The sequence below is a fragment of the Ambystoma mexicanum genome, chromosome 2p, assembly GCF_040938575.1.
Source record: "Ambystoma mexicanum isolate Mex_15411 chromosome 2p, UKY_AmexF1_1, whole genome shotgun sequence".
Lineage (NCBI taxonomy): Eukaryota > Metazoa > Chordata > Amphibia > Caudata > Ambystomatidae > Ambystoma > Ambystoma mexicanum.
In genome coordinates this window covers 1,297,113,613-1,297,137,930 of record NC_090923.1, presented here as the reverse complement: position 1 = coordinate 1,297,137,930, position 24,318 = coordinate 1,297,113,613, and the positions used below count along the sequence as shown (strand labels likewise).

General features: G+C 43.3%; 1 protein-coding gene across 2 annotated transcripts in view; it reads right to left on the bottom strand.

Annotated features, from left to right (window-relative positions):
• Positions 1-14,428: 14,428 nt before the first annotated feature.
• SMIM10L3 (small integral membrane protein 10 like 3) overlaps positions 14,429-24,318 on the bottom strand; it is a 733,015-nt gene continuing 723,125 nt past the window's right edge. For both annotated transcript variants that reach the window (XM_069645627.1, XM_069645626.1), the window contains one exon: positions 14,429-14,787. In XM_069645627.1, coding sequence (XP_069501728.1) covers positions 14,630-14,787 — 158 coding nt within the window. In that variant the 3' untranslated portion in view covers positions 14,429-14,629. The remainder of the gene's footprint in view (positions 14,788-24,318) is intronic.

Below are 24,318 nucleotides of genomic sequence, written 5' to 3'. Positions count from 1 at the left end.
CCCTTCACCTTCCCCAGGTCGAGCCGACCCGGGTCAGTCCTTATGTGGGCATGCATTCTCCCTTGAAACGCCAAGCTTTCACTGGCTTCTGCATCCCTTGTCTGCGTGCTTCCAGGATGTGGGCTGGACTGTATGGTTCCAATACACATCCTGCCAGAGATTCTGGTGTGCTGTGAATGCCTGGGACCACCGTGGTCCATGATTGGTCCACGTATGGTATGCCTGTATGTGAGCAGATCTCCCATTGGGTCCTCTTCGTTTTGGCACGAAGGAGATTTTGGATAAGAGAAGGCTCCAAACACCCATACCATGTCAATCTCTGGAGTTCTCACTAAACGAAGGATAGAATGCAAGTATCCTGAAACTACGAAGCTGAGTCAAGGAACCTCTGGTAACCCACTGGAAGGTTTGGCACCCTGAGCCCGCTGTCGTCCAGCTGGAGCCCTCTGCATCTGTTCATCCTAGAAGGTGTGCGAAGACGCTTCGACCCGTTGAAATAGTGGGACCATCTATTCTCGGCACCTTCATCAAAACCTGCAAGTAAGACTTTTTGGAAGTGTCCCTGGGCCAACCAGTGGGCTGACCAGCTTGCGCAGGACCTTTGCCCTGATACTGCCGCCGTTTTGAGGAGGCCTTTGAAACTTTGTCCCCCGTAAACTCTGTGTTCACGGTACTGTCACACCAAATTTCATACACTTGGCGTTCCCAGGTCTGGAGTAAAGAGAGAGCGCCCAAACCAGAGTACACGCGGTTGCCGTGTCACCAAGCCGTGGTGACGATCTTTGCAACCTCATTGCAGCTGTGCCCCTCTGTGCCCTGAAGCCTGCTACAGCGGAACTGCCTTGATCCATCTACTAGGAGCAGAGAAATCGCCACTGTCCCGTTTGGGAATTAATGCTGTAACTTCGTTGCTGAAAGCCACAGAGCCGTGAGATTGCCGCATTTGAACCTGCAACTGAAGTGGACTCGACTGCCGAGTGCGCTGGGGGTCAGTGAGCAATTGCAACCCCTAACCGGTGGCCCCTAGCGCATCCATCAATTTTACGCACAAGTGGCCCCTGAGGGTCCCTCTCCTTTCCTTTAGTGCAAACTAGCAAACTATTCCCAACTCTTGGAACCTGCTCTGCCTGCAAGGGGAGACCCTCCTCGAATAGTGGGAACCTATTCTGCATCACCTCACCTGCCTTCCTGAGCTGCTACAGCCCCTACAAAAGATCCTGTTTTGCCCTTCTGCGCCACCGCATGCGCCAGCATCGCAAGTACATTTGAGCCCTAGGCTCCTCATATCTTAGGGATTGGGCTGTCTTTCAGTTAGGATTGTGTTTGATGCAGAAGGGCCTAAAGACTCTTTGCACTACCTGCTTCCTTCCCTTTTAGGTTGTGGACCCATTTTGTGCATTAACCCTTTAGACCCCATTGGTCTTGTATATATGTATATTGATAGGATTGTGTTGGCTTAGAAGTATTGCTGTGATTTTATTTGTATGTTGAAACTCAAAGGCCTTGAAATAAATGTATTTGTATTTTTAATATATATACACCTGACTGGGAGTGATTTGTAAATGTCCTTTACCCTGTGTGCTCATTGAGGTCTTTCAGTCACCCTCACCCCTCCTGAGACCTAGTCTTGACCGCAGCTATAGCTCCTTGATTGGTCTGGCTTGTCCAGAAGGGTACCCTGTTCCAAGAAACTAGGCTGGCCTTCTGAACCTCTGCCCACCAAGTCAGAGTTCAGAAATTTGTCTTAACAAATTGGTGTACAGCGGTGGGATATGACTGAAGCTATTCAGTGTTGCACACTAGTGAAGGCATTTCAGATTACCCCTACCCAGGACAAATAGTGACTTTGTAGTGATAATTGTGAAGGCCATAGACCTGTCTAATATAATGGAAACAAGTACCTGTATAACCTTAAATGCTTCTAAGTCTGAAACATTGATAAAGATGTGTACTGAGAGAGGTTTACTGGCTCAAGGTACAACATTGGAAATGATCCAGAAAATTATGGAATGGCAAGAGATGCAACTCGGTGCCATAACCTCTGATGAGAGTGCAGAAGGAGGAGGGGCTGCTCCCACTGGCAGAACTGACAGTTCTGCCGCTGCCCTCATTCATGGTGCCCATGAGGACCTGGATGATGTAATGTCCAATGTTTCCTCTGCAAGCTCTGATGTTGAGACCATGCTGGAATTCAAGAAGCAAGAGCTGCAGTTTAAGCAGATGGAGCTTGTATTTCACATGGCTAAGCTGAAAGTAGAGCAGGCAGAAAAACAGAAGGACAGGGATCACCAGTTGGAACTGGCCAAGCTTCAAGTTTCAAATGGATCCAAGGGATCTGGACATGGGTCTGGATCCTCCTCTCATCCAAGATTTCCTAAAGATCTGTTCAGTGTGTATGATGAGAAGAATGACATTATGGACTGGTTGAATGCATTTGAGTATGCATGTGAAGTTCAAGAGGTTGTAAATGCTGATAAGAATGCATGGTTGTTCAGCAGACTACCCCATTCTGGCTGCAGTACTATTATGGAAATGTCAAAAGCTGAAAGAGTAGATTTTGCAATTTTTAAGCAAACTCTCATCTTAAAGTTTGGGAAGACTCCTGCCCAATACCTGAAGAGGTTTAGAGAGTACAAGAAGAAAGAAGGAAGTATGTGGGTATCATATGTGACTGATTCTTTAAATAACTTGACTGGCTGGGTTGAAGGCTATAAGGTCTCCACTTTTGAGGGTATGATATGTCTTGTCATGCTTTAACATATGTTTGCATCTTTTTCCCCCTGAGCTTAAGCAGCATTTGGAAGATTCAAATGAGATAGATCCTAAGAAGCTGGTCATAGCAGCAGATTTGTGGGTGTCACATAGAGTGTCCCATAAGGACAAGACCCATCCTGGTAAGCAGGAGGAGGGGGAAAAGTCCAAAGATAAGGAGGGTGGGGGATCTGATAAAACCTCCTCCCAAAAGATCCACAAAAATAAATGTAAGGGTAAGTCACACGAGAACACACAGGGTAGTAGATGTTATCCTCCAAAACAGAACTCTGGTTACAATAAGCCTCCCTATGTCCTAAGTCCCAGTGGATCTTGTGTGGCTTGTGGAGCAAGTGACCATGTGAAGGGGGACCCCAGACGTAAGGTCAAAACCTTGGGGATCCACTTTGCTAATCTGGCCTTCTCCTCCTATTAGGAAGAAGAGATTACAGGGGCATCCTTCACCTCAGACTCCTTCCCCAGTGGGATAGATTCTGAGGTTGTTTTAGTTTCCCTGGGTTCCTGGCATGGATGTCATTTAGGGGTTGCCAGGGATCGCAAATGTGACCCCAGAGGTCTCCCTTGCTACCCCTAAACAAAATCGAAAAAAAGTGTTGGTCTTTTTTTTCTGTTTTTTTTTAAATTGAGACTCATGGGCTGTGGCCAGCAGCATGTGGCTTTTTGTTTCTGGAGTGGCTGGTTTGCTGATAGCTATAGCTGGTAAGATAGCTTAGTGGGTTGAGCACTGGCTGCTGCAATGTGTGATTTGCAGGTTTGACTCCCAGCAAGGTCAACTCAGCCTTTCATCCTGCTGATGTTGATAAATGACTACCCACACAGATTGGGTGATGCTGTATATTTGTTCTATATAAAGCGCTTAAGCATAAGTGCTATATAATAACACATCATTATCGTTTGGCCTTGGACGTCTGCTTGCATTCACAGTGATTTTTTAATATGAGCCTATATGCACTCATAATAATGATACATATGGTGATCCACTATTATATGAAATGTATATCATTTTACAGTGATAGCGTAACCATATTTTTTTAAGTATACTTAGAAACAATGCTATGTAATGCCACTTTCTGTTTTGTCGAGGGGTGAAAGGTTGTGTTCCATTGCTTCCTGTGATGTCACTTCTGGGTGGGGTCAAATTACATCACTTCCTGTGATGTCACCAGAGGTCAAGGGTCGTGTGATGTCACCTCAGCTATCCCTGGTATTTTCCCGAAATGACGTCGCTGGTTCCTGGGAGCCTAAAGTCTCAGAGGCTTATGCTAGGATTCCTGATAATACCAAGCACTACTTTAAGGACAGTGTGCTGATTAATGGAATAGATACTCCTGCCCTTAGGGATAGGGGCGCAGCAGAACTGTAGTGGATTCTACCTTGGTAGATCCAGAAGAAGTTGCCAGAGCACCTCTGTTATCCACTAAGTTGGCTGATGGCCCACCTCTCAAGTTCCCAGTTATGCCTGTAAATACTACTAGAAATGGTACAGTGGTCAGGATTCCAGTGAGCATTCAGAGAGATGTCCCAGGAAAGGTCTTGCTGGGGACTGATCTCAGAGCTTTAGGGCTTGTGAGAGACACATCAGAGAGACCCTGCACAAGATCACAAACAAGGGCTGCACTGGCTAAGTCCAATGCCTTGCCCAAGCCAAAGGGGAAACCCAAGGCTAAGGGAGTCAAGAAAGACAAGAGAGTTAAAGAACACATTTCCCCTAACTCATCTACCACTGAGGTGGAGGTAGTTGGTCAAACAACTGAACCTGACGAGGAAGAGGCATTACCTGAAGAGTTTTATCCTAATGACCCTCCTGAACTACAAGGATTGTTAGTAGAAGGTGGTCCTGACAGGATTGAATTCAGTAAGGGCCAACCTGAGTGCCTATCTCTGGAAGGCCTAAGGAGACAGGCCTGCTCCCAGCTTGAGGGTGAAGCTCCTGGGAAGCATAGGATTTATTGGGAAGGTGGGCTCCTCTACAGTGAGCCTACAGAGTCTACAGAAGGAGAACATAGGAGGTTGGTGGTTCCCCTTGCTGTAAGACCCTTCCTCCTGCAGTTGGTGCATGAAGTGCTCCTTGCTGGTCACCTTGGCATCAAGAGAACCACGCAAAGGTTATCCATGCATTTCTACTGGCCCAAGATGGGGGTGCAAGTAGAAAGTCACTGCAGGAGTTGTGCCACCTGCCAGTTATCTGGAAAAAGTGGCACAACAATCCAACTCCATTGTACCACTCCCATTTGTGGGGGTACCATATGAGAGGGTAGGGATTGACATTGTTGGTCCCCTTGACACCCAAACATCCTTAGGCAATAGGTTTATCCTGGTGCTGGTCGACCATGCCACCAGGTATCCTGAGGCCATCCCATTGAAGACTGTGACTGCCAAGTCAGTTGCAAAAGCTTTACTTGGCCTATTTACTAGGGTTGGCTTCCCTAGAGAAGTTGTGTCTGATAGGGGCAGCAACTCTATGTCAAAGTATATGCAGGCCATGTGGAAGGAATGTGGTGTCACCTATATGTTTTCATGTGCATATCGCCCACAAACCAATGGTTTCATTGAAAGGTTTAACAGAACTTTAAAAAGCATGATAGAGAAGAAAATGGGATCTTCTATTGCCATGCTTACTGTTTGCCTACAGAGAGGTACCTCAGGAGGGTGTTGGCTTCAGCCCCTTCGAACCTCTATTTGGTCACCCTGTGAGGGGAACCATAGCTATAGTCAAGGAGGGATGGGAGATGCCCACTCCCCCCATCGCTACCAACGTAGTAAGTATGTGCTGGGGCTCACAAAAAGGATGGTACTCCTGATGGGTCTGGCTAGTGAGAAACTGAAGGCAGGGCGAGCACTGGTGAAACACTGGTATGACCAGAAAGCTGCCCTCATCAATTTCTCCCCAGGTCAACAAGTCCTGATCATGAATCCTATAAGGCCTATAGCTCTACAGGACAAATGGTCAGGCCCTTACACAGTGGTGGAGTCACTGGGTGAGGTCAACTGTTTAGTGGACCTTGGAAGGGCTGGCCAAGCTCCAAAAGTGTTCCATGTAAATAGCCTGAAGGCTTTCATCCCAAGAGTTGAAATCGCTGCACTGCTGCTGGCTTCAGATTTTGAGGAAGAGGAGTCAGAACCTCTCCCTGACCTGTTCCAGGGCAGTCCTTCAGACAGCTCCACTGAGGATGTCAAATTGGCCACTCACCTGACTTCTGAACCTTAACCAGATTCAGGAATGTGATGAGCAGATGCCAGCCTTCAAAACCATGTTCGGGATTCCAAAATGGCTGCCGTATAAGGTGGACGTGCCGGAGCACTCTCCGTCTTTGTTTCTGAAGCCTCCATCCATCCGTTGACAATCACTGCAGCCCTCAACGATCGTGATACTTCTGTGGGGGTTGTTGGATAACCCTCTAACCATCTCACCGACACTGAATTCGGCAGCTGACCTCAGCCATCTGGTTTGGCATCGGGACTCAGATGATTGACCATGCCCGATGAGCCCTTGTAGCAACAGCCTCACCATCAGACCGATCAGCCGTGGCACTCTGGCAGGACCCGAGAGACACATTAGGTACACTGTCTCCAAAGAGCCAAGAGGAGTTGTGTGGCACGAGTATTGCATTGCCCCTCATACTTTAAGAGGAGCAGTGCCCCATAGACGGCGAGGGACACTGGTAATTAGTAGCATTTACCGCCCCTGCGTGAAGATCACATTATGCACAACGGACAGCAAGCTTTTCAAAGGCTTTCCAGACCCAGTATGAACTTTCCTAAAGAGTGAAACTTTTGCCTCCAGGTTCTACAAGGATCTCACACTTAGATAGACTCACTGAAGCAAGTTACAGGAAGCGCATTTTGGGATAAACAACTAGCACTTAAGGTGAGGTTGCGGGGCCACCACTTGCCATTTGTTAAGTCTCTTGTTCACTTTATGAGACCCTCTGTCAGAAGTACTGCAGATACGGGCCGTTGTGAACTGTTTCTCTGCCTGCTCTTAGCTACCATCCGGAATACTGTCTGTGTGAGTGTGCGCATCCCGTGAACCACACACACACAACAGTCCTACTTCAATCCTGCTCTAGTAGGTATCTACATCTGCCCACATACGACCCACTTATAAAATAACCCATACTGTCTTTAATAAGGAATTAGACTTTGCCTTCAGTTGCAGGCGTTTCCTTATAAGCAGCGCTCTATCCCAAGCCAAAATGTAAGTGCACAATCTGTTATTAGTACATTCACACTAGCACACACGTATAAGGGGGGCATGATACTGAAGCAACTAGGCCCTTAGGGGTGCCTCATATTAGTTCTTGTGTTTATCAACACATATTTTCCTGGCCTTAAAGATCCGAGACAAAACACCCCTGTGAGTAACCTAGCAGTAGACCTGCAACTTAGGCAGACGGGTGCATCCCCTCAGAGTTCCTATACCGACTGATGTATTTCGGGGGTGGGACAAACGAAGCCAAGCTGGGCAACCTCCATCTCAGCAAAAAACACAGAAATCATTGGATAAACTATGGGCAAGTAACACAATTCTCCCTGGACCTACCACCACATCTAAACTATCCTCCTCTCCGTTGAAGCAATGTACCCCCTCAGACATGTCGTCTTCCAAGGAAGATTTTGCAAAACGTTTTCAGGAATTTCAGGATCGCTTCACCCTAAAATTTCAAACACAATTCACAGCATTTATGGCCGATATAAGGAACTCACTTGCAGAGGTCAGTAAAGAAAAAACATCCCTAGCCGAACGCGTTGATCAGAAGGAACAAGCCATTCAAACTTTGGACGCTGCCTGCAAAAAAACAGATGTGGCTCTAGAAGACCTTTCCAAGATAACACATAAACTAGAACTTCAATATGAGGAGCTAGAAAACAGATCACGATGATCCAACATTCGGATCAAGAATTTGCCTGATAAAATCTTGGACTCAGAGCTAAAAGAGGCCACGGTCCAGATATTTGGTAACCTCTTGGCTAGGGAGGTACCCATCGACATTCCGCTTGATAGGGTTCACAGGGTCGGACCGAAAAGAACTGAACGTAGCTCTCGCCCAAGTGACGGCTTGGCTGCCTGCGGAATATATCCCCAAAAAGAAACGTATTCTTAAGCAGGTGAGGGCCTCTACGACAATCTCATATAACGGATCCGAAATACAACTATATCAAGATCTCTCCAGGATCACTCTGCAAAAGCATTGTGATCTAGAGGAAGTGGTGCAAGCCTTCAAACCCAGGGCATAAGATATAAATGGACTTCCCCTTCAGACTATCATTTACCCCGGAAGACATGCAGCAAAGAAGTACGACTAGAGAGGCAGGAGTGACCCTGCTGCAGTTAGAAGAACACTCCACCGGCATGGTATCGGAAAATGCCCAACTCACGTTGCAACAAAAGGCATAAAACCTAAATCTGGGGAATGCCAAATCAGCACACGCTCAAAAAAGAATCGCCGGGATCAGCAAAGAGAAGACTGGCGCTCGCGACTGAGAGGCCCAATCCTTAAACCACCATCCCAAGGGCCATGTTTTGCAAGACTTTACTGGGTTCTTTATCCGGATGGATTAATCATAGATCCCAGGATCCTCAGCATGCATTAAGACGGAGCGTAACCTTTTCTTTTTTATGTTTTGTTTTCCTTTTTGGAATCTATCTGTTTTTTTGTAACAGACGGGGAGCTAGGACTTCCTGCACTTTCACCTGGAAGGTAGATCGCAGCTGGGTGAGTTAGTCCCGGAATATGTTAGGAACTGTGATTCACACCTGGGAACTCATGGGAGGGGGGATGCTTCGTGGAGTTGGGGGGAGAGTATACCTGATGGCACTTATTTTGAGGAGTTATCAGGTGTACGGGGGGGTGGATATCTTGTTGGGGGGGAAACTCACCTGCAGAGCAAATGTAAGATGCTTACCAATGTATAATGCTAGCAATGTGTTAGTACTTTCTTGCCTTTTGTAATACTCTATATACACTCAAAATTCAAGTGTTTGACGTGGAATGTTAGGGGATTTAATACCTTACAAAAAAGTAGGAAGGTGGAGTTCTTCTTGAGGCAGCAACAACAGGACTTGGTGGCATTTCAAGAAACCAATATCTATAAAAAAGAAACAGAAACAAACTTCACCTACACTACTACTTTACAATAATACACGCATGTGCTGCGAGCAAAACTGTCGGAGAATTGATTGCAGTCGATGAAAGTCGCGGCCTTTAAATCATTTGCACTAAAACACACAGGGAGGGCAGATATGTCTTTGTGGTTCTCAGTATATTCTCCATCAAATTAACAGTGGCAACAATATATGGCCCTAACTCAGGCCGAGATGGATTCTTGAAATATGTGATGAGCTTGCTAGAGCTCTTTAGGGATGGAGATCTATTTCTACTGAGGGACTTCAACCTGTCATGGGACCCAGTACCGGACAGAAGTGGGACGACTCTCTGGGCCTCTCCCTCCCCCTTGAGCGGCCTGCAACTTATATTTGCGGAACAATCTCTAGTTGATATCTGGCTCGCCCTGAAGGGGGAAGAGAGGTATTATTCATTTTATTCACAAGTTCACAGGTCATTCTCGCGTATACACTCTGCTTGGTGCTCAACTCCGCTGCTGGGCATTATTTCACAAATGACCACAAATAACCACACATCCAATCACCCTCTCGGATCATGCCCCAATTACATTAACATTAGATATCACAACCGCCAGGCCAAAACAGGTCAAAACACGTGTCGGCTGACACATTGAAAATACCCTTTGATAACCATAAATATTTGTGACAAAGTTTTCCTTAACACCATTTGCGAAGGTTGAAAGTGATAAACACACTTTGCTTCTTGGAATCGTTTTGGAAATCCTGGCCTAAGTTCCTGTGCATCACTCTCCTTGCAGCCTTGAGCTTGTTTGACAACCTGAACAAAGGAGCAGAGCTCTGACCCAGGAAAGACCCTCACCTTGTTCTGTATTCATGTGGGAGAAGTCTTGCAGAGACTAAGAGATCACCACTTATATGCCAAATTTGAGAAGTGTCAGTTCAATTTTCAAGAGTTGAAATTCTACATACTCATGCCTAATAGAGTACAGAAGGAACACAAGAAGACATGAGCAGCCATGGAATGGCCTCAACAACATTCAGTAACTGATATCCAATTCTGGGGGTTTACCAATTTCTACCACCACTTCATTAGAGCCTTTTCAACAGTGTGCTAGCTCCTTACTCAACTCACTAAAAAGAATATACACATTTTGAGTGGCCGTCCACAACCCAGATTGCATCAAGGGGGCATTCTGTACAGCTCGGGTGTTGCTGAAACCCACAATGCATAAAGGGGCATAGATAGGGTAGGGCTAGGTAGGGCCAAGCTGAGCATTAATGTTAGCAGGAACCGAGATGCAGGTGCTCTGGCTCACCATGCATGTCAGGAACCAGTAAGCTCTTTCCGATTTCTGGTTCCTGTCTGCATGGGGAGCGGGAGCTGGAGGTGTGGAGAGGAGCCTCAGGTCTGGAGCTGGTTGGGTAACGGGTATTAAAAAAGTGTGCATATGTGCATGCATGGGTGTCTTATGTTTATTATATAACTATTATTTATTATTATTATTTATATCTGTGCATGCATGTAAAGACTTGTCTGTATAAGTGCACATATGAATGAGCGTTAAGTGTGCATGTTCGAGTGTAAGTGCACGTGTGAATGAGAATGCAGTATGAGTGTTCTGGATGCACATGTGGAGAATACAGGGAATGTTTTGGGTGAATGGATATGCATGTGTGCTTGCAAGGCTGGGGCCCAGGGGGCATTGGAGAATGGATGTACCCCTATGTCCCATCCCCTTTCCTCCATAATGCATGGGCATCCCTCCAGTGTGGAGGAAAGGGGACTATGGACTAGGAGTACTTCAGTCACCCTGTGAGTAACTTTCTTTTTCTTACAGTCACATGGCATGTTTTGCTGGCATTTTTGGGCAAAGCCAAATTAATGAGCGTTACGAGGGGTTGGGGTGAGGGGGTTTATAGTACAATGGGACAGGCAGTTTGTAAATGTTCTTACTCTGGCATGGCCACTATAATGTGTGTTCTTACATGGGAGGGCAGGAGGCGCAAGGCATTTGTGCAGCCAGCAAGGACATTTTTCCCTTCTGTAGCATTGGATTTATTTTACTGGGGTTAAGGGCAAAGTCAACATGAGTCTTCTTACATGGTGGGAGAGGGGGTGGAGGGTATTTGTGCAGCCAGCAATGAGATGTTTTCTTACTGAGACAAGGCTTTTTTACTGGCGTTAAGAGCAAAGTCAACATGAAGAGTGTTCTTACATGGTGGGGAGGGGGCAAAACTAACAAGAGTATGTTCTTATATGGGGATACTATCATATATTGGCAGAGCCAGTACGAACATGTTTCCTTGTGGTATTATTACTACACATAATATTACATAAAGAGCTGGCAGATACATTTGGGGGCCAGGCACTGCTCCCTTGTTTCTGCACTAGGTGAAAGATGTAAGGTCGGATTAAAAACATACTTTTACCTTTCACTTAGTGCAATGTGTGTTGTGCCTCTGCAGCAAATTATCATCATGCCCGTTGCGCATGCATGTTGGCCCAGGCTGACCCGGAGTGTGGCATGACCCCTGCTTTGTTGAGGAGCTTAGGGGTGCCCACGTTAGTTGTTCACTCTATCCCCTATTCTCCCAGTGCTCCTATTTCCCTATTTATAGGAACATTGCCTAGACCCACAAAGATTCATCATCTTGCAGCCCTGTTCTTCATTCAGTTAGTGGTGTTACATGGAGAATCTGCCCACCTGCTGGGGTATTGGAGTGTTTCAGTACCCTGGGAGGGAGGAGGAGTTGTTTGTGTTCTAGGACCCAACCCTAATAGTGTTCCATTGTCTCCACAGACCCACTAATTTGCTGATGTTCTGCTGTCCTCCTGACTACTTTCTTCAGCTGCTAGCTGCCCTGCCACCTGTCTCAAGGACGCCCCTGTTGGTGGTTCCAGCCCACTTGCGTAGGCTTCACCTCTTTGGTTTGCTAGGTGCCGCCCTGCATAGTGGTCTGGATTACCTTAGCATTGATCGCTGTGCGATCTCTGGTGAGCCTGTGCATGGCACAGACAACTGAGCTACTTACCATTGCCTAGCTTGTACAGACACCCCCCAGTGGAGTTGTCTACTCATTCTAAGGAGCATGCAACCTCCACTTGGTGTGGGAGGGCTATTTACCAATTATGTTTGAGTAAATTGGTAAGACATAGAACCTCGAGGGAGAATGAGGTGTCGGTCTAAAGTGTGGTGGTAACATCCAAGACTTAACCACCAAGAGAGTAGTGTGAAAGACCCACAGAAAAATGGTCAGGCACAGGGATTAAGCCAAGCAGCCCAGGCTTGGACATCTGTGGTCAGATGTCAGTCATGCTCTACAGGGTAGTTTTGCTACGTTTCTTCGTGAAAGAGTTCTGTTCCTTTCCACCTCCACATTACCCATTTAATGGCAGCTGCCTTTGACATCTTTGATGGCCAGATCTCAATAATTGGACTTTTTTTTGGTCTTACTTCCATAGTCTCAAGAAGACCCAGATACAAATGGAATATGAAAGGCAGATACAAATAGTCCACACATGCTTTAATCTATATACAGTGTAATGGTATGTGAGCTGCAAACATCCCCTTTAGGAATATATATGCTAACTTCCCAGAAGTAGACATGAATGTAGAAATTTGTGGGGACGTTACTGCGCTGAAACAGAAGTAAAAAGTATGTAAAAATGAGTTGATTGAAACCCAATTTTCAAATTTTACATCAATATACATTTGAAAAAGGATTTGTGGAAAATGAACCGCTGTTTTTATCTTTGATATTGTTTGCTGAAAGAATGTCTGCATTTCATTTGTTGGTCATTCCTCTCTTGTTTGCTAGTGTTCTTTCCTAAACAAGTTTTTTATAGTATGAAAGACTTGACAACAAAGATGTTTTCATCTTGTTTTGTTAATGCATAAATCCATTCTCATCTTCTATAGTGCTTTAAAATAAAATGTCAGATCTATTTCAGCATGTTATCAAACAGATCACCTAGATATCGTGAAACATTTTCTAATTCTCATAGTAATTTCATCCTCAATGTACAGTAGTTGTATTGCGCTTGATTATCTATGTTTATTCTTTTGTACTAGTATTGATATCGTCATGTGCTCATGATTCCTCTTTTATATTTTTAAAATAGGTTTTGAATTACCTAATTTTTACATTCTCCTTGAATACAATACGTTTAACATTTGTGTGTGTCAATGCAATAACATCTCCAGAAATGTCAATATGCATAAATTGGTTCTGGACTATTTGTCTGCCTTGGCGATTAGTCAAGCGTTTGTGTAATTGTGATAAGATGTAAAATGTAGGTGTTCTTGGGTTTTCACAATTAAGGCAGCCAGCCTCCTTTTCACGTAGTAGCCCTTCCCTTTTTCCTATTTTAGTGAGTTCCGAGTTCTGGTGTTTTCTTTTTTTGAAATGTAAATCTTTACTAATATTTTAGGTGCAAAGAGATACAAGCAATTAACACATTGTACAGGAAGAGACTGATATCACTAACTTTCCATTAGTCTCCACACCATCCCCCTGAACCCGCCCACCTCCTCCCATTGTCATCCCACCGCCCGCCCATCTATAGGTATAACAGTCTCCAAAAACAATAATTTGCTGCCTGTCCTCTCTAAACGACTACAGAACCAGATCAGCTATCCTGAAGTTTTCCGATATTACGTAAAAAAAGGGAGCCACCATTCCTCAATATTGCACCTGGATTTGTCAAGAAGATATGTGAGATTCTCCATGGAGTATATATCCCTAACTCTCTGAAGCCACTCCCCAACAATGTCAACAAGGGAGTGAAAGTCCTCTGAATCCTATCCAGTTCTTGGACCCACGGCATAACCTGGGTCCAACAGTCCTACATCTTCCCGCATTCCCATCCCACCACCTGTGCCAGAAGTCAGCCCCTTCAAAATGACAGTTCCAACAGTTTGGGTTCGCCTCAGGATACATCTTTGCCAAATTATTAGGGGGGAGATGCCAACTATGTAATGGTTTGGTTGCCTGCCATCTAGATTGCATGGACACAATAACCTGGGAGACCTTCCTACACATGTTAGCCCATAGCGAATCTGACTTTTCCCCGCCATAGTCCCGTCCCCACCCCGCTCTAGTCTTTGTCTCTCCAGGCAGCTCGGCAATTAGTAACTCTCTAGTTCTGATGTTTTCTGTAGGGTCCTACGTGATATTTGTCTAATGTTCCTCGTTCTTTAGGAGTTGGGGCTTAAGAGGATATCCCTCTGCTATGTCAGCTAGTTTAATAAACAGATTCCTGCCATACCACATTTTATTAAGGCTTTTTTTTTCAAATTGTTGCATCAGAGGTTTTTTATAGACTAAGTATTTCATAGAATGAAGGGACATACGGAGGAATGAAAGTAGATGGCAAATCTGGACCATGTAGTGTCTACATTCACAAGGCAAGAATTGTATCATTTGTATGTATTTTGTTTCTTTTCCTGAATCAGGTATGGTTTTCTTTTTAATTTGTTTTCACTGTTTGTTGATAACTGCAAAAAATAGCCTAGGAAGTACAACATCAAAAGAAAAAAAACATGTCTCAATAAAAACACCAGTGAAAAGGTTCAGTTATTTATTTGTGCACAGCAGGTTGATTTTTTAACAATAGCCATACCAATACCTAAGGTGTCAAAAAGGTGACAGATGTATGATAAAGAAACATGTACAGTACAGTATAGTCAAACAACAGCTTTCTGCCCTTTGAAGATTATGCTTTGGAACATTAAGTACATACAGAAATTTGCTACACATTTTTAAACATTATTTATAATATTGTTTGTTTGTAGTGTAGTGTTTAATGAGGACAGCAATATCTTCATGGCCAAGTTCGTGCGCCATTTGTGCGGGTGTGGCCCCTTCCACAGTAACTTCTGTATCAGCTCCTGCTTCTACTAGTAAGACACAAATCTCCATGTGTCCTGAAAAACAAAGAATGGAAGACAGTTTCTGGCAATACTCTTAACAATGTTCTGTTTCACATGGTTATAATCCACGTCATCAATGAATGTGGTATTTTAGCCACATCTTTGCATCTTGCATTTAGTTTTTCTGGTGACTTTGGACATGTTGTGTAATAATGTCACCAGAGCTGCAAGGGGCTAATTTTCCTTAAAGTGTAAATTGCACGGATGGTGATCGCCTATGTTTGCACTTTGTGCACTTTGATCTCCTCACTGAAAATGTGTCTGTTTGCACTATGAAGTGCAAAAAAGCATGTAAGACATTGCAAAAACATTGCATTTCATAGTTCAAATGCAGGGGGCATTACAATGGATTCCTATGGACTCCACCTGCTTTTAGCTGACAGATTCCAAGGCAATCCAATGGCTTTCCACCATTTTCTTTTCTTTTTACAGCAGGAGCAGAACTGTTAGGTGGACACAGTAATCCAGTTCTGTGCCCCCTTCTCTGCCTGCAGAAATGACCAAAACATCCCAGTATACTCATTGCATGCCATGTTTTACCACTTCTTTTTTCACTCAAAGAGACTCGAAAATGAGCCCCAAGATAGTCAAAATTAGTCTTACAATGCATACTGGGAAGGAGGGACTACACATTTAAATAAGAAAATATAGCAATGTGTCTTTTAAAAGAAAAGTGAGCTTTAGCCCCTTCAAGCTCTTTCCACATTGTATAACAAATACTTACTAGTACTTACCCAATCTACCAAGTGTTCTCCATCACATTGCTTACTTCGTGGGGCTATAACCATACTACTAGATGGGCAAAAACAGCATATGATAATTCTTTTGATTAAAATAAATCCTTACCCACCCCACCCTACCCTAAGGCTACGCCAACATTCTGTGCCTATAAAATGGTCGCATACACAAACAACAGGCTATGTACTACCCAACGTGGATCTCCAAATGTCATCATCAACGAGCGGGAGGGCAGGTTGTGAGTAATGCAAAGAGGAAGAGCGGTACCTGCATAATGAGCATTAATGGTAGGTGATTTAGTTATTGCCTTGTCATGTCTCTTTTTCGAATGTCTTACTTCATTAACAAAATCATAACAAAGCTCAGAAAGGATATTACAAGAGTAAACACAAAGAGGAGAAACTCTGTTCAACTCCGTCACTTGTGTCTTTAGCAACAAAAGAGGAGTTGAAACGGTATAGTACAGATGTCAAGACACTTGAGCCGACCTGCAAGGAAGTGGGATCTGGAGGTTCCAGAGTTGTGGCCCTACACTAATCCAGAATGGCTATCTAGAGAGACTTCCCACAAGGCCAAAAGTGTATCCTGTTCTGTTGTATTCTAGTGATTGTGGCTTCAGTGATAGCGACTCTGTGGTTATGGTTCAATTGGGCTTCCCATAGAAGGGGTAAGTTTCTTACCTGTAACTCCATATCTATGAAAGATCCAATTCTGGAGAAAGAGCACTTTTTAAGACTGTTACATTTGCAGCATTTGATGAGTTGTCACATAACATTCCCCACACATATAAACCTGATCATTTGGAAAAATAATGTACTGATCTTCTGTTAAGGGGTGCAACATTACAGGGTAGGGGTACACAAACTTGTCTTTTCCAATCTTTGCCAAAATACTTCTCATAAGGCAACGTTTTCTCTCATTTGCAGCCTAACCTCTTTGATGGTTGTATGCCAAACTTTCACAATGAGTTGTGTCTGCTCCTGAAAGTGTGCTTTCACTTGTTTGATACAAATCCACATAAAATCATGTTTGTGATAAATGTGTTCACCCTAACAGTTTATGAACCTACGGGGCAGGTCCTGGGGTCCTTCAAAGGGGCTGCTCATTTGTGTAAGGGGCAAGAAGATTGAAAACACCCAATCAGATTGGTTTGTGGACCAGAAATGATTTTTCTGACAGCAGCCATTGTCTCCCTCTGCGACCCCCAACCGTTATGAGGAGTCACAGAGGGATGCAATTTGACACCACAACAGCTCAGCCTTTAGTCCGGGGATCAGGTCTGCAAGCCTGGGTTGGATCTCAGACTTATCTGAATTTTGCTCTAACCCACAGATCTGGCCAAGAGTGATGGACTGGGTTGGTTGGCTAGTATTAGCAGCTATTTTTGCCGGGTAACTGGGTCTGCAAGTTTACATTTAGCCTGTGAACTTGCTATGGCTAACGAAGGTGCCCGTGGCAGGTGGCAACTGCTGCCCCGCAGACACGCAATGAAAGCAAAGTGTCAACTGGGCATTTCCCTAGGCTCAGGGCATGGTCTTTGGACATGAAACAAACAAAGGTCACATGTCATGGTTGAAGGCCATTGCCATTGGGCTACAGACCCATAAAGGGGTCTAAACAGCAATTGCAGTCAGGTCAAGTGGCCACTTGAGGTGGTTTGGTGGCCTAGGAACTGGTCGAAAGTCATGTCTGTGGCAAAATGGACAGTGGCCATGGACAGTGCCCAATCCCAGTGGTTTGTGGTGGCCAGGGGCATGGCCATGTGCTATGGCTTAATCGCTGTGGCCTCTGGCTTGAGTGGCCTAAGCCATGGGCACAGGCCATGCTCTTAGCAAAGTGCCCATTTCGGGGGGGACTTGAAAAGGGCTGGGCATATCTGAAAGGCCATGCTCTAGACAAACTGGCCTCTAGCCAGAGCCACATGCCCTAGACATTGGCCACTTTGGATGGATTGCGGATGCTCAAGGTAGGTTCTGAGGGTGGTGTGGAGTCAAAATGTCTTTTTTATTTTATAGAAAATAAAAAAGACCAATTTAGAAAGACCGCTCTCGGACCGGTCAGAGAGGTCTTTCTAAATCTAACTGCTGCATACAAGTGCACGCAGAGACTGAGGGTGCCCCCGGGCCAGGACAGAGACTGCGTGTGTACTAGTTGTGTGCGCAGAGATGGAATGTTTGTAGTGTGGGGTGAGGGGGCTAGGCAGAAAGTAAGTGCAAGTGTGTTTGTGTGGAGGAATGTTTGTTGCGTGGAAGGGAGGGGGCAAGTGGGCTGGTAATTGTGTGTGTGTTTCTGCATGTTTGTTTGTTTGTGTTTGCGAGTGTGCGTGTGTCTATCTGTGAGGGTTGGGGAGTTGGGTAAAAATGGTTATAGCAGGGAGTAAAGGGAGATTCGGCCCTGATTTTAAGGGTGAGGACAGCTGGGGGTTTGGTTTTCAGGTGGGTTTGAGGCGGTAAAAGTGATATTAGCGAATATGTAAGTCTGCACCAAATCGGCATTAAAAATCTGCCTTTTTCTGCATGCAGACTTTAATTTGTATTTATTTATTTTAATTTGGCTTATATGGCTTACACGTTTGGAAACCTCTAGCCAATTTTCCAACATACAGAAAAAATGACAACATAAAACTATACATAATTTGATATCATACAATTAAAATACAGTTTTTCCTATTGTTAATTAGTCCATTCTTTTGTTATTTAAAACAATCATTTCAGTCTTTTCAAAGATAGCCAGCAAAAATGTATTTAAGGCTAAATAGATATGTGTTTTCTCACCTTCAACAAGCATTTTCCACCTTTCCTCAGCATCTCTGTTACCATAGTTTGAAATTAATTCACCCAGGAAAAAGGTTCTTTCAGGTCTTAATATATGACACTTCAAAGTTAGATGCTTTAATGATTACTCTGAGTCCTTCTCCAAACATAGTCTGCAAGTAATTTCTTTCGATTGGTCCGCTCGTTTACTTAGGACTTGTCTGGTTGGGAAGAGATTTAATCTAAACCGCATGTACTGTGATCATAGGTACCAATTTGGGAAGATGTGCACAATACAATGGTGGTTTATTTAGTTTTCGAGGGCCAAACCAGACCTCTTCTTGGTGCTTATACTGCTGCACTTCATTTTGAGTCTCAATCTAATTGTTGATATAAATGTTTTTTTTTTAACTCTAGAGGGATCCCTCAACAATGATTCTGTTGATTCATTTAGATCATTAACAATTCTTTGGCAGATGTCTTTCCATTCTTGTAGAATTATTTCGTTAGAGTCATTCAGTGCCGTTTTCAAAATCCGAAATCCTCCTTTCGGATTTTCTTCCAGGCATTTGTGAAAAAAAGCAATAGATTTCCACTTAGCAATTGCTTTTATTGATGTCAAAGCCAATTCTCTTCTTACTAATTGGATTGGGATACCCCAACACTGATTTCCAAAATACCCCTTCCAATTGAGACCACACGTCTTCAGATAGCATACAGGACGTCTCAGCACCATGTGTCAGGATTGGGATTGCTTTCATTCTGTAAAATGATATTAGCGGAACCAATGTAAATCAACAATACCTCTTCAATATTGATCTTCCTTGCACTCCTAAGTTTTTGGCTTTTTTCACCATTTGGTCGATTCTTGGAGCTTCATTTCTGCTAGTGTTTACACACACTCCCAAGTATGTAAATGCGCTGACTTCTTGAAGTTTTTCACCTTTTAACGACCACATTGGTCGTTTCTGGCCCCCTCTACTGCCTTGCGTGCCAAATGACATTATCCTGGATTTTGCTGGATTAATTATTAAGTTGTTGGATTCGAGGTAAATTTGAAGATCCTCCAATTGTCGTTGTAACCCAATTGGGGTTTGATCAATAATAACTATATCGTCTGCATATAAAAGTCTCTCAATTATTTGGCCAGAGATCTTAGGTGGGAAGACTCGAATTTGAGCAGAGGCATCTCCAATGTCCGACTGAAATAGGTTGAACAATTCAGGTGCTAGAGGGCACCCTTGTTTTAAGCCCACTGTGGTTTTAATGGCCTCCGAAAGTTTTCCCAAATTTACCAGCTTAACTTTAATTGAGATATTTGAATGGAGATTTTGCCAATATAATATTCGGGCATTTCCAATTATCTAGTTTTCACCACAGCTTGTTCCTTCTGATAAAAAGGCCTTTGATAAATCAACAAATGACAAGTACATTTTTTGGCCTGATCTCCGTATGGTTTTAGCTTATAATAGATTTATCAAAAAAATATTCAATGCTGTGCCAAAACCCTTTACGAAACCAGATTGCCATTGGTCCCTATGGCCAGTCTCCATTGACCACGTAGATAGCGCCCTAAGTAAGATAGTTGCGAACACTTTACCTGCAACATCTAATAGAGCAATCGGACGGTAGTTGTCCAAGTCTGTTGTTGTCCAAGTCTGTTTTTAGACCTTTTTTGAACACTGGGACAACTCCACCGATTTCCATGACAGTGGGACTTTTGTTGCTGTTACAATGCTCCTAAACAGCTGATGCAGGAAGGTCGCCCAGTGTGTTGGATTCTATTTTAGATGTTCATTGGTTAGGCTGTCCGGCCCTGGGGCTCTAGATCTTTTTAGTTTGTTAATAGTTTCCAGCATTGTTTCAACTTCTATGTCTAATATTTGGCCATGAGCTGATTTGGTATCCAATATCTCATCCTGATTTGCTAGCTGTGATTGGTTTGACTAGAAGCGCATCCTGCGGCGCTGCAATTTCATTACCAAATTGCCGCAATATTTTGGGATTTTATTTTCTGCAACATTTCTACCGCATTCTGGTTTAGCATAGATTTTTTAGGCAGTTTTCCGATACTTTTGTTTTAATTTATGAATCTCCAGGGAATTATTTCCAGTTCTGTTCACCTTCAACCCTTGAATTGCTTTCCTTAGGGTTTTCTTTCTTTGGACTATCGGTTTGCATGTCGATGTGTCATTATACACTTCGCATTTCCTGGTCTCTTTTCCACTCTAAAAGCTTGTAATAGTCGGACATAATCAATCCTTTCAACTATGCCACTATCCTGTTTTTGATCAATAAACCTTGTTAGATTGTTAATTAATTCAGGCAGGTTTTCCCTCTGGATTTTTTTGTTGTATATGTTTCCACCCTATTGTTAGTTATTTGTTGACAAACCAGCTTTAGCTTGTTATGATCGCTTTTTATTGTTGATATAACTTCCATTGTTTTGATTATTCTTGACATATTAGTGGAGGCACATAAGTAATCCAACACAGATTCATTACTGTTTCCTTTTCAAGTCGGTTTGGCCGGGATATCTCCTTCCACAGTACCGTTCAAAATTATACAGTCTCTTGACTGTAAGATTTTTCTCCACACCACTCCTCTTTTTTCTTTTCCTGTGAGCGTTTGTTGGCCTTAGATGATTGGCTCATTTAAGCGGTCTAGGCAGGTACAATTCAAATCTACTATTAGAATTATTGGATCATTCCAATTATTTCTTTCCTCATCAAATAAGGCTGCAGTGTCCTCCACCAAATTGATGTTTCTTTGGTCAATCAGATTGCAGTATATGTTTATTAATATAAGCACTCATGGATTTGAACAGTTGTTTTTTGAAAGTTTAATTACAGCCAATCGAATGAATGGAGTAAGGTTTTTTTGTATATAATAGTGACCACGTCAGCTTGCTCTTGATTGCAATTAGTAGGCCACTCATTGGTCGTCCTATCTGAGTTTTAATGGCCGGATTTAGGAGTAGCCAGTAGCCTTCTAACAGAGGGGCTTCGCGTAACCAAGTCTCTTGGAGGCAGATGACTTCCACACTTCCACATCTCCAAATTCCTGGTTACTGTCCGTAATTAAATGAGCAAAACCTCTCGTATTCCAGCTCAATATAGACCACTGTGTTGATTTCTCTGGTTCTTGGCATTACTTACTATTCTTTTGTTTCCGCTAATAGTCCTGCTAGCCATTTCCAATTAGTTTCATCCTCTTTGATGTCCTTTATTTTTTCTTGGAGGTTTCTTAAGTCTCCTTTGGCCTCTGTATTTCGGTTTGAGGCTTTTGTGTTGTTTCTACCTTCATGTTCCTCCTCTACCTTCTGTTTTACATCTTCTCTTATTTCAGGGTTATACTCACCCAGGTTGAAGCCCATTGGTCTTCGTTTTGGTGCTTCCTCCAGTATCAGATTTTTAACTAACTTTGAGGCGGTGTGTAATATAACTTTGTCGGTTTTCTGTTTATCAAGGAACTCAATTATATCAAAGTCTTTAGATGCTACAAGTTTCAATGAGGGTATATGATGGAGGAGCCGCACCACGTTGGTTCTATTTCATACTAAGCCGTCGTCCTGAAAATGCATTCTTACTAAACATGGTTTTTGGGTGTTACCCTTCAGCAGCGTGTCCTGATTCTTGTCATCGGCACACTTCTTCTCTTGGTCCTTTGTCAATTTGTTATGGTTTTAAGGGAGATTTAAAGTTACTTTTATCAGTGGTGCTTCGACTGGAGTTTTATTTGTTAGTACAGCTCTAGTCCCCCGATATTCACTTTCCTTTTTCGTATTTTTTCCATGCTAATTTGTGATTTATTTCTAGTGCCTTGTGTAGCTATTCTCTGAGTGCCAACCTTAGGCTTTTTCCATTGATTTTTCATTTTTCTAGGCCTGCTATTCTTAACTGAGTTTGATTCTCTAGTAGGCTCTATACCTCTTTCAGTTTCATCATCTGAACTTTTTTCTCCCGTTTCATAGATTTTGGAGGGATCCTCCTTGGATGCACTTCCCTCAGTTAAGGTACTCTCATCCTCCAAAATACTATAAGTGGAAAGGTCCATCAGATCTACTTCTGCGCCTTCCTCGACGTTAGGATCCTCCCTTATAGACTCATTAATTTCTTTTGTTGTGTCCAAAGTAGCCACCTTCTTTATCCTGTTTACTGTATTCGAGACCACCACTCCTGCTTGAAGGAGAGTCAGATTTTTAATGAAGGCTCAACTCTGATTTGATTTAATTTTTGGAGGATTGGCTTTGTTTTTTGATTTCTTGACTGGTTCTTTTAGTATGGTTGTCTTGTTGTTTCTTGTAAGGGCAGTTGATTTTAATTTAAGGACTGCTCCTACTGATTTCAATCTGTTCTCTTTACTTTTTTTAGAGAAAATCTCACATATTTTCTGATCGGCTTTCTCCTCAGGTATATTTTCTGCTAGTACTCTTTCCACACCTGGCCTCCCAGGTTCTAACGTCAAATCTTTTATTTGTCTTGATGGTGGGTTTCTTGTCTGCTCTACAGCGCTATCCTTTGACTCTACTTCTTGAGCTGTTCGCTGGCCAGCCTGCAGTTCATTAGCTGTTCCTTAATGCAGTTTCCCCCTGTCCATTGAGTCTCGACTTTCGCGGATGGCTGAGTGGTTTCCCAGATCACTCCATATGGCTTGTTTCAACAATGGTGCCATTGGAATTGTTTTCTTTTTCTCAGGATTTCTTACCAACTCGGCTTCTTTGTTGTTCAGAGGGAGCCTCCGATTTGTGCTGCCCCTCGATTCCATACTTGCCCAATTTTCAGTACCTGCCGTGTTGGCAGTTTTCAGCATTATATCAAAAGGGTCAAAGGTCCCTTCCAATTCTGATTGTACTGGGCCTACTCCTGCTGAGAACCGCAAGAGTCTTCTTTCATTTTTTCCTTTGATTATTGGGTCTAGGATATCTTGGAGAAGTTGAGCAACTCCTGCTGAGCTCTTTTCAAGTTCTTTTTGGATAGCCATTATGAAGCCTTCAATGATGATCATTTTAGTATGTACCATTTGCCAACATTGTGGTATGGTCTTTCAGGGTCTTTTCTGTAGTTTCATGTAGCTTCATAAATGTTGCTAAGATGGTTGATAAGGTAGTTACCAAAAGAAAATCTTTATTTTGTCCATTTACTTTTCCACTATCACCACCACTGTTTTTTTCCCGGTCGGTAGTCATTGAGGCAGCATCTTTTTGAGAACATGATTCAATGCATTTTTTCCTGGCCCATTCTTGTCGTTGATAGTTTGAGTGTATTTGGTATTCGTTCCTTCCATTTCTGCAAGGTTCAATTGGATATTAGCGCAGTCAAGTTGCTCACATTGTATCTCTTCAATCTTTAGACTTTCTGCCTCTAAATTAATTGAGTTTTCCAAAAGAACTTGATCTGAAATTTCGCTTTCATTTATTGAATTTGGTAGTGCTAGCCCTTGGCATGATGTTTCATTGCTTGTTTCCTTTTGTTTCGCCTCAGACAGCCTGGCGGTATTAAAATAGAACCGCCACCCATTAAAGTTGCTTTCTAGGGTCAATTCTGGCGGGTTCCATGTGTTCCTTTCCCGAGGGAAGAAGCTAAATGGATTTGCAGTAGGTTTAGCTGTTTTATCGCTTCTTAGCCAGGGGCTCATCATGTCCCTCTAACTCTCAGTATCTTTCCTCACTGAGCTTTTGTGTAATTTTGCTTTTTTTTCTCTCTGGAGTCATCAGTGGTAGTTGTACTTGATGTTTGCAGTAACTCCAAAGGTCCCCTATTTTGCAGCCTACTCATCGCCATGTTTTCATTCAAATCCAAACAAGATTTCCTTTTTACTGTTTCCTTGATTTCACCCCCCACCTTAGGAGGCAGTCTACAATCTTGTGCCGTAGGGGTTTTCTCTAGCCACTTTAAGGTTGCTTCCGCCTGCTGGTCATTTGTTGTATCCACTGCCAACACTGTTAAGTCTATTTTATCCATTAGCGGCTCAAGACCTGGGTTAGTTTAGTTTATTTCCTTTAATATAGGAGTTTACAATACTTTGAGTGATT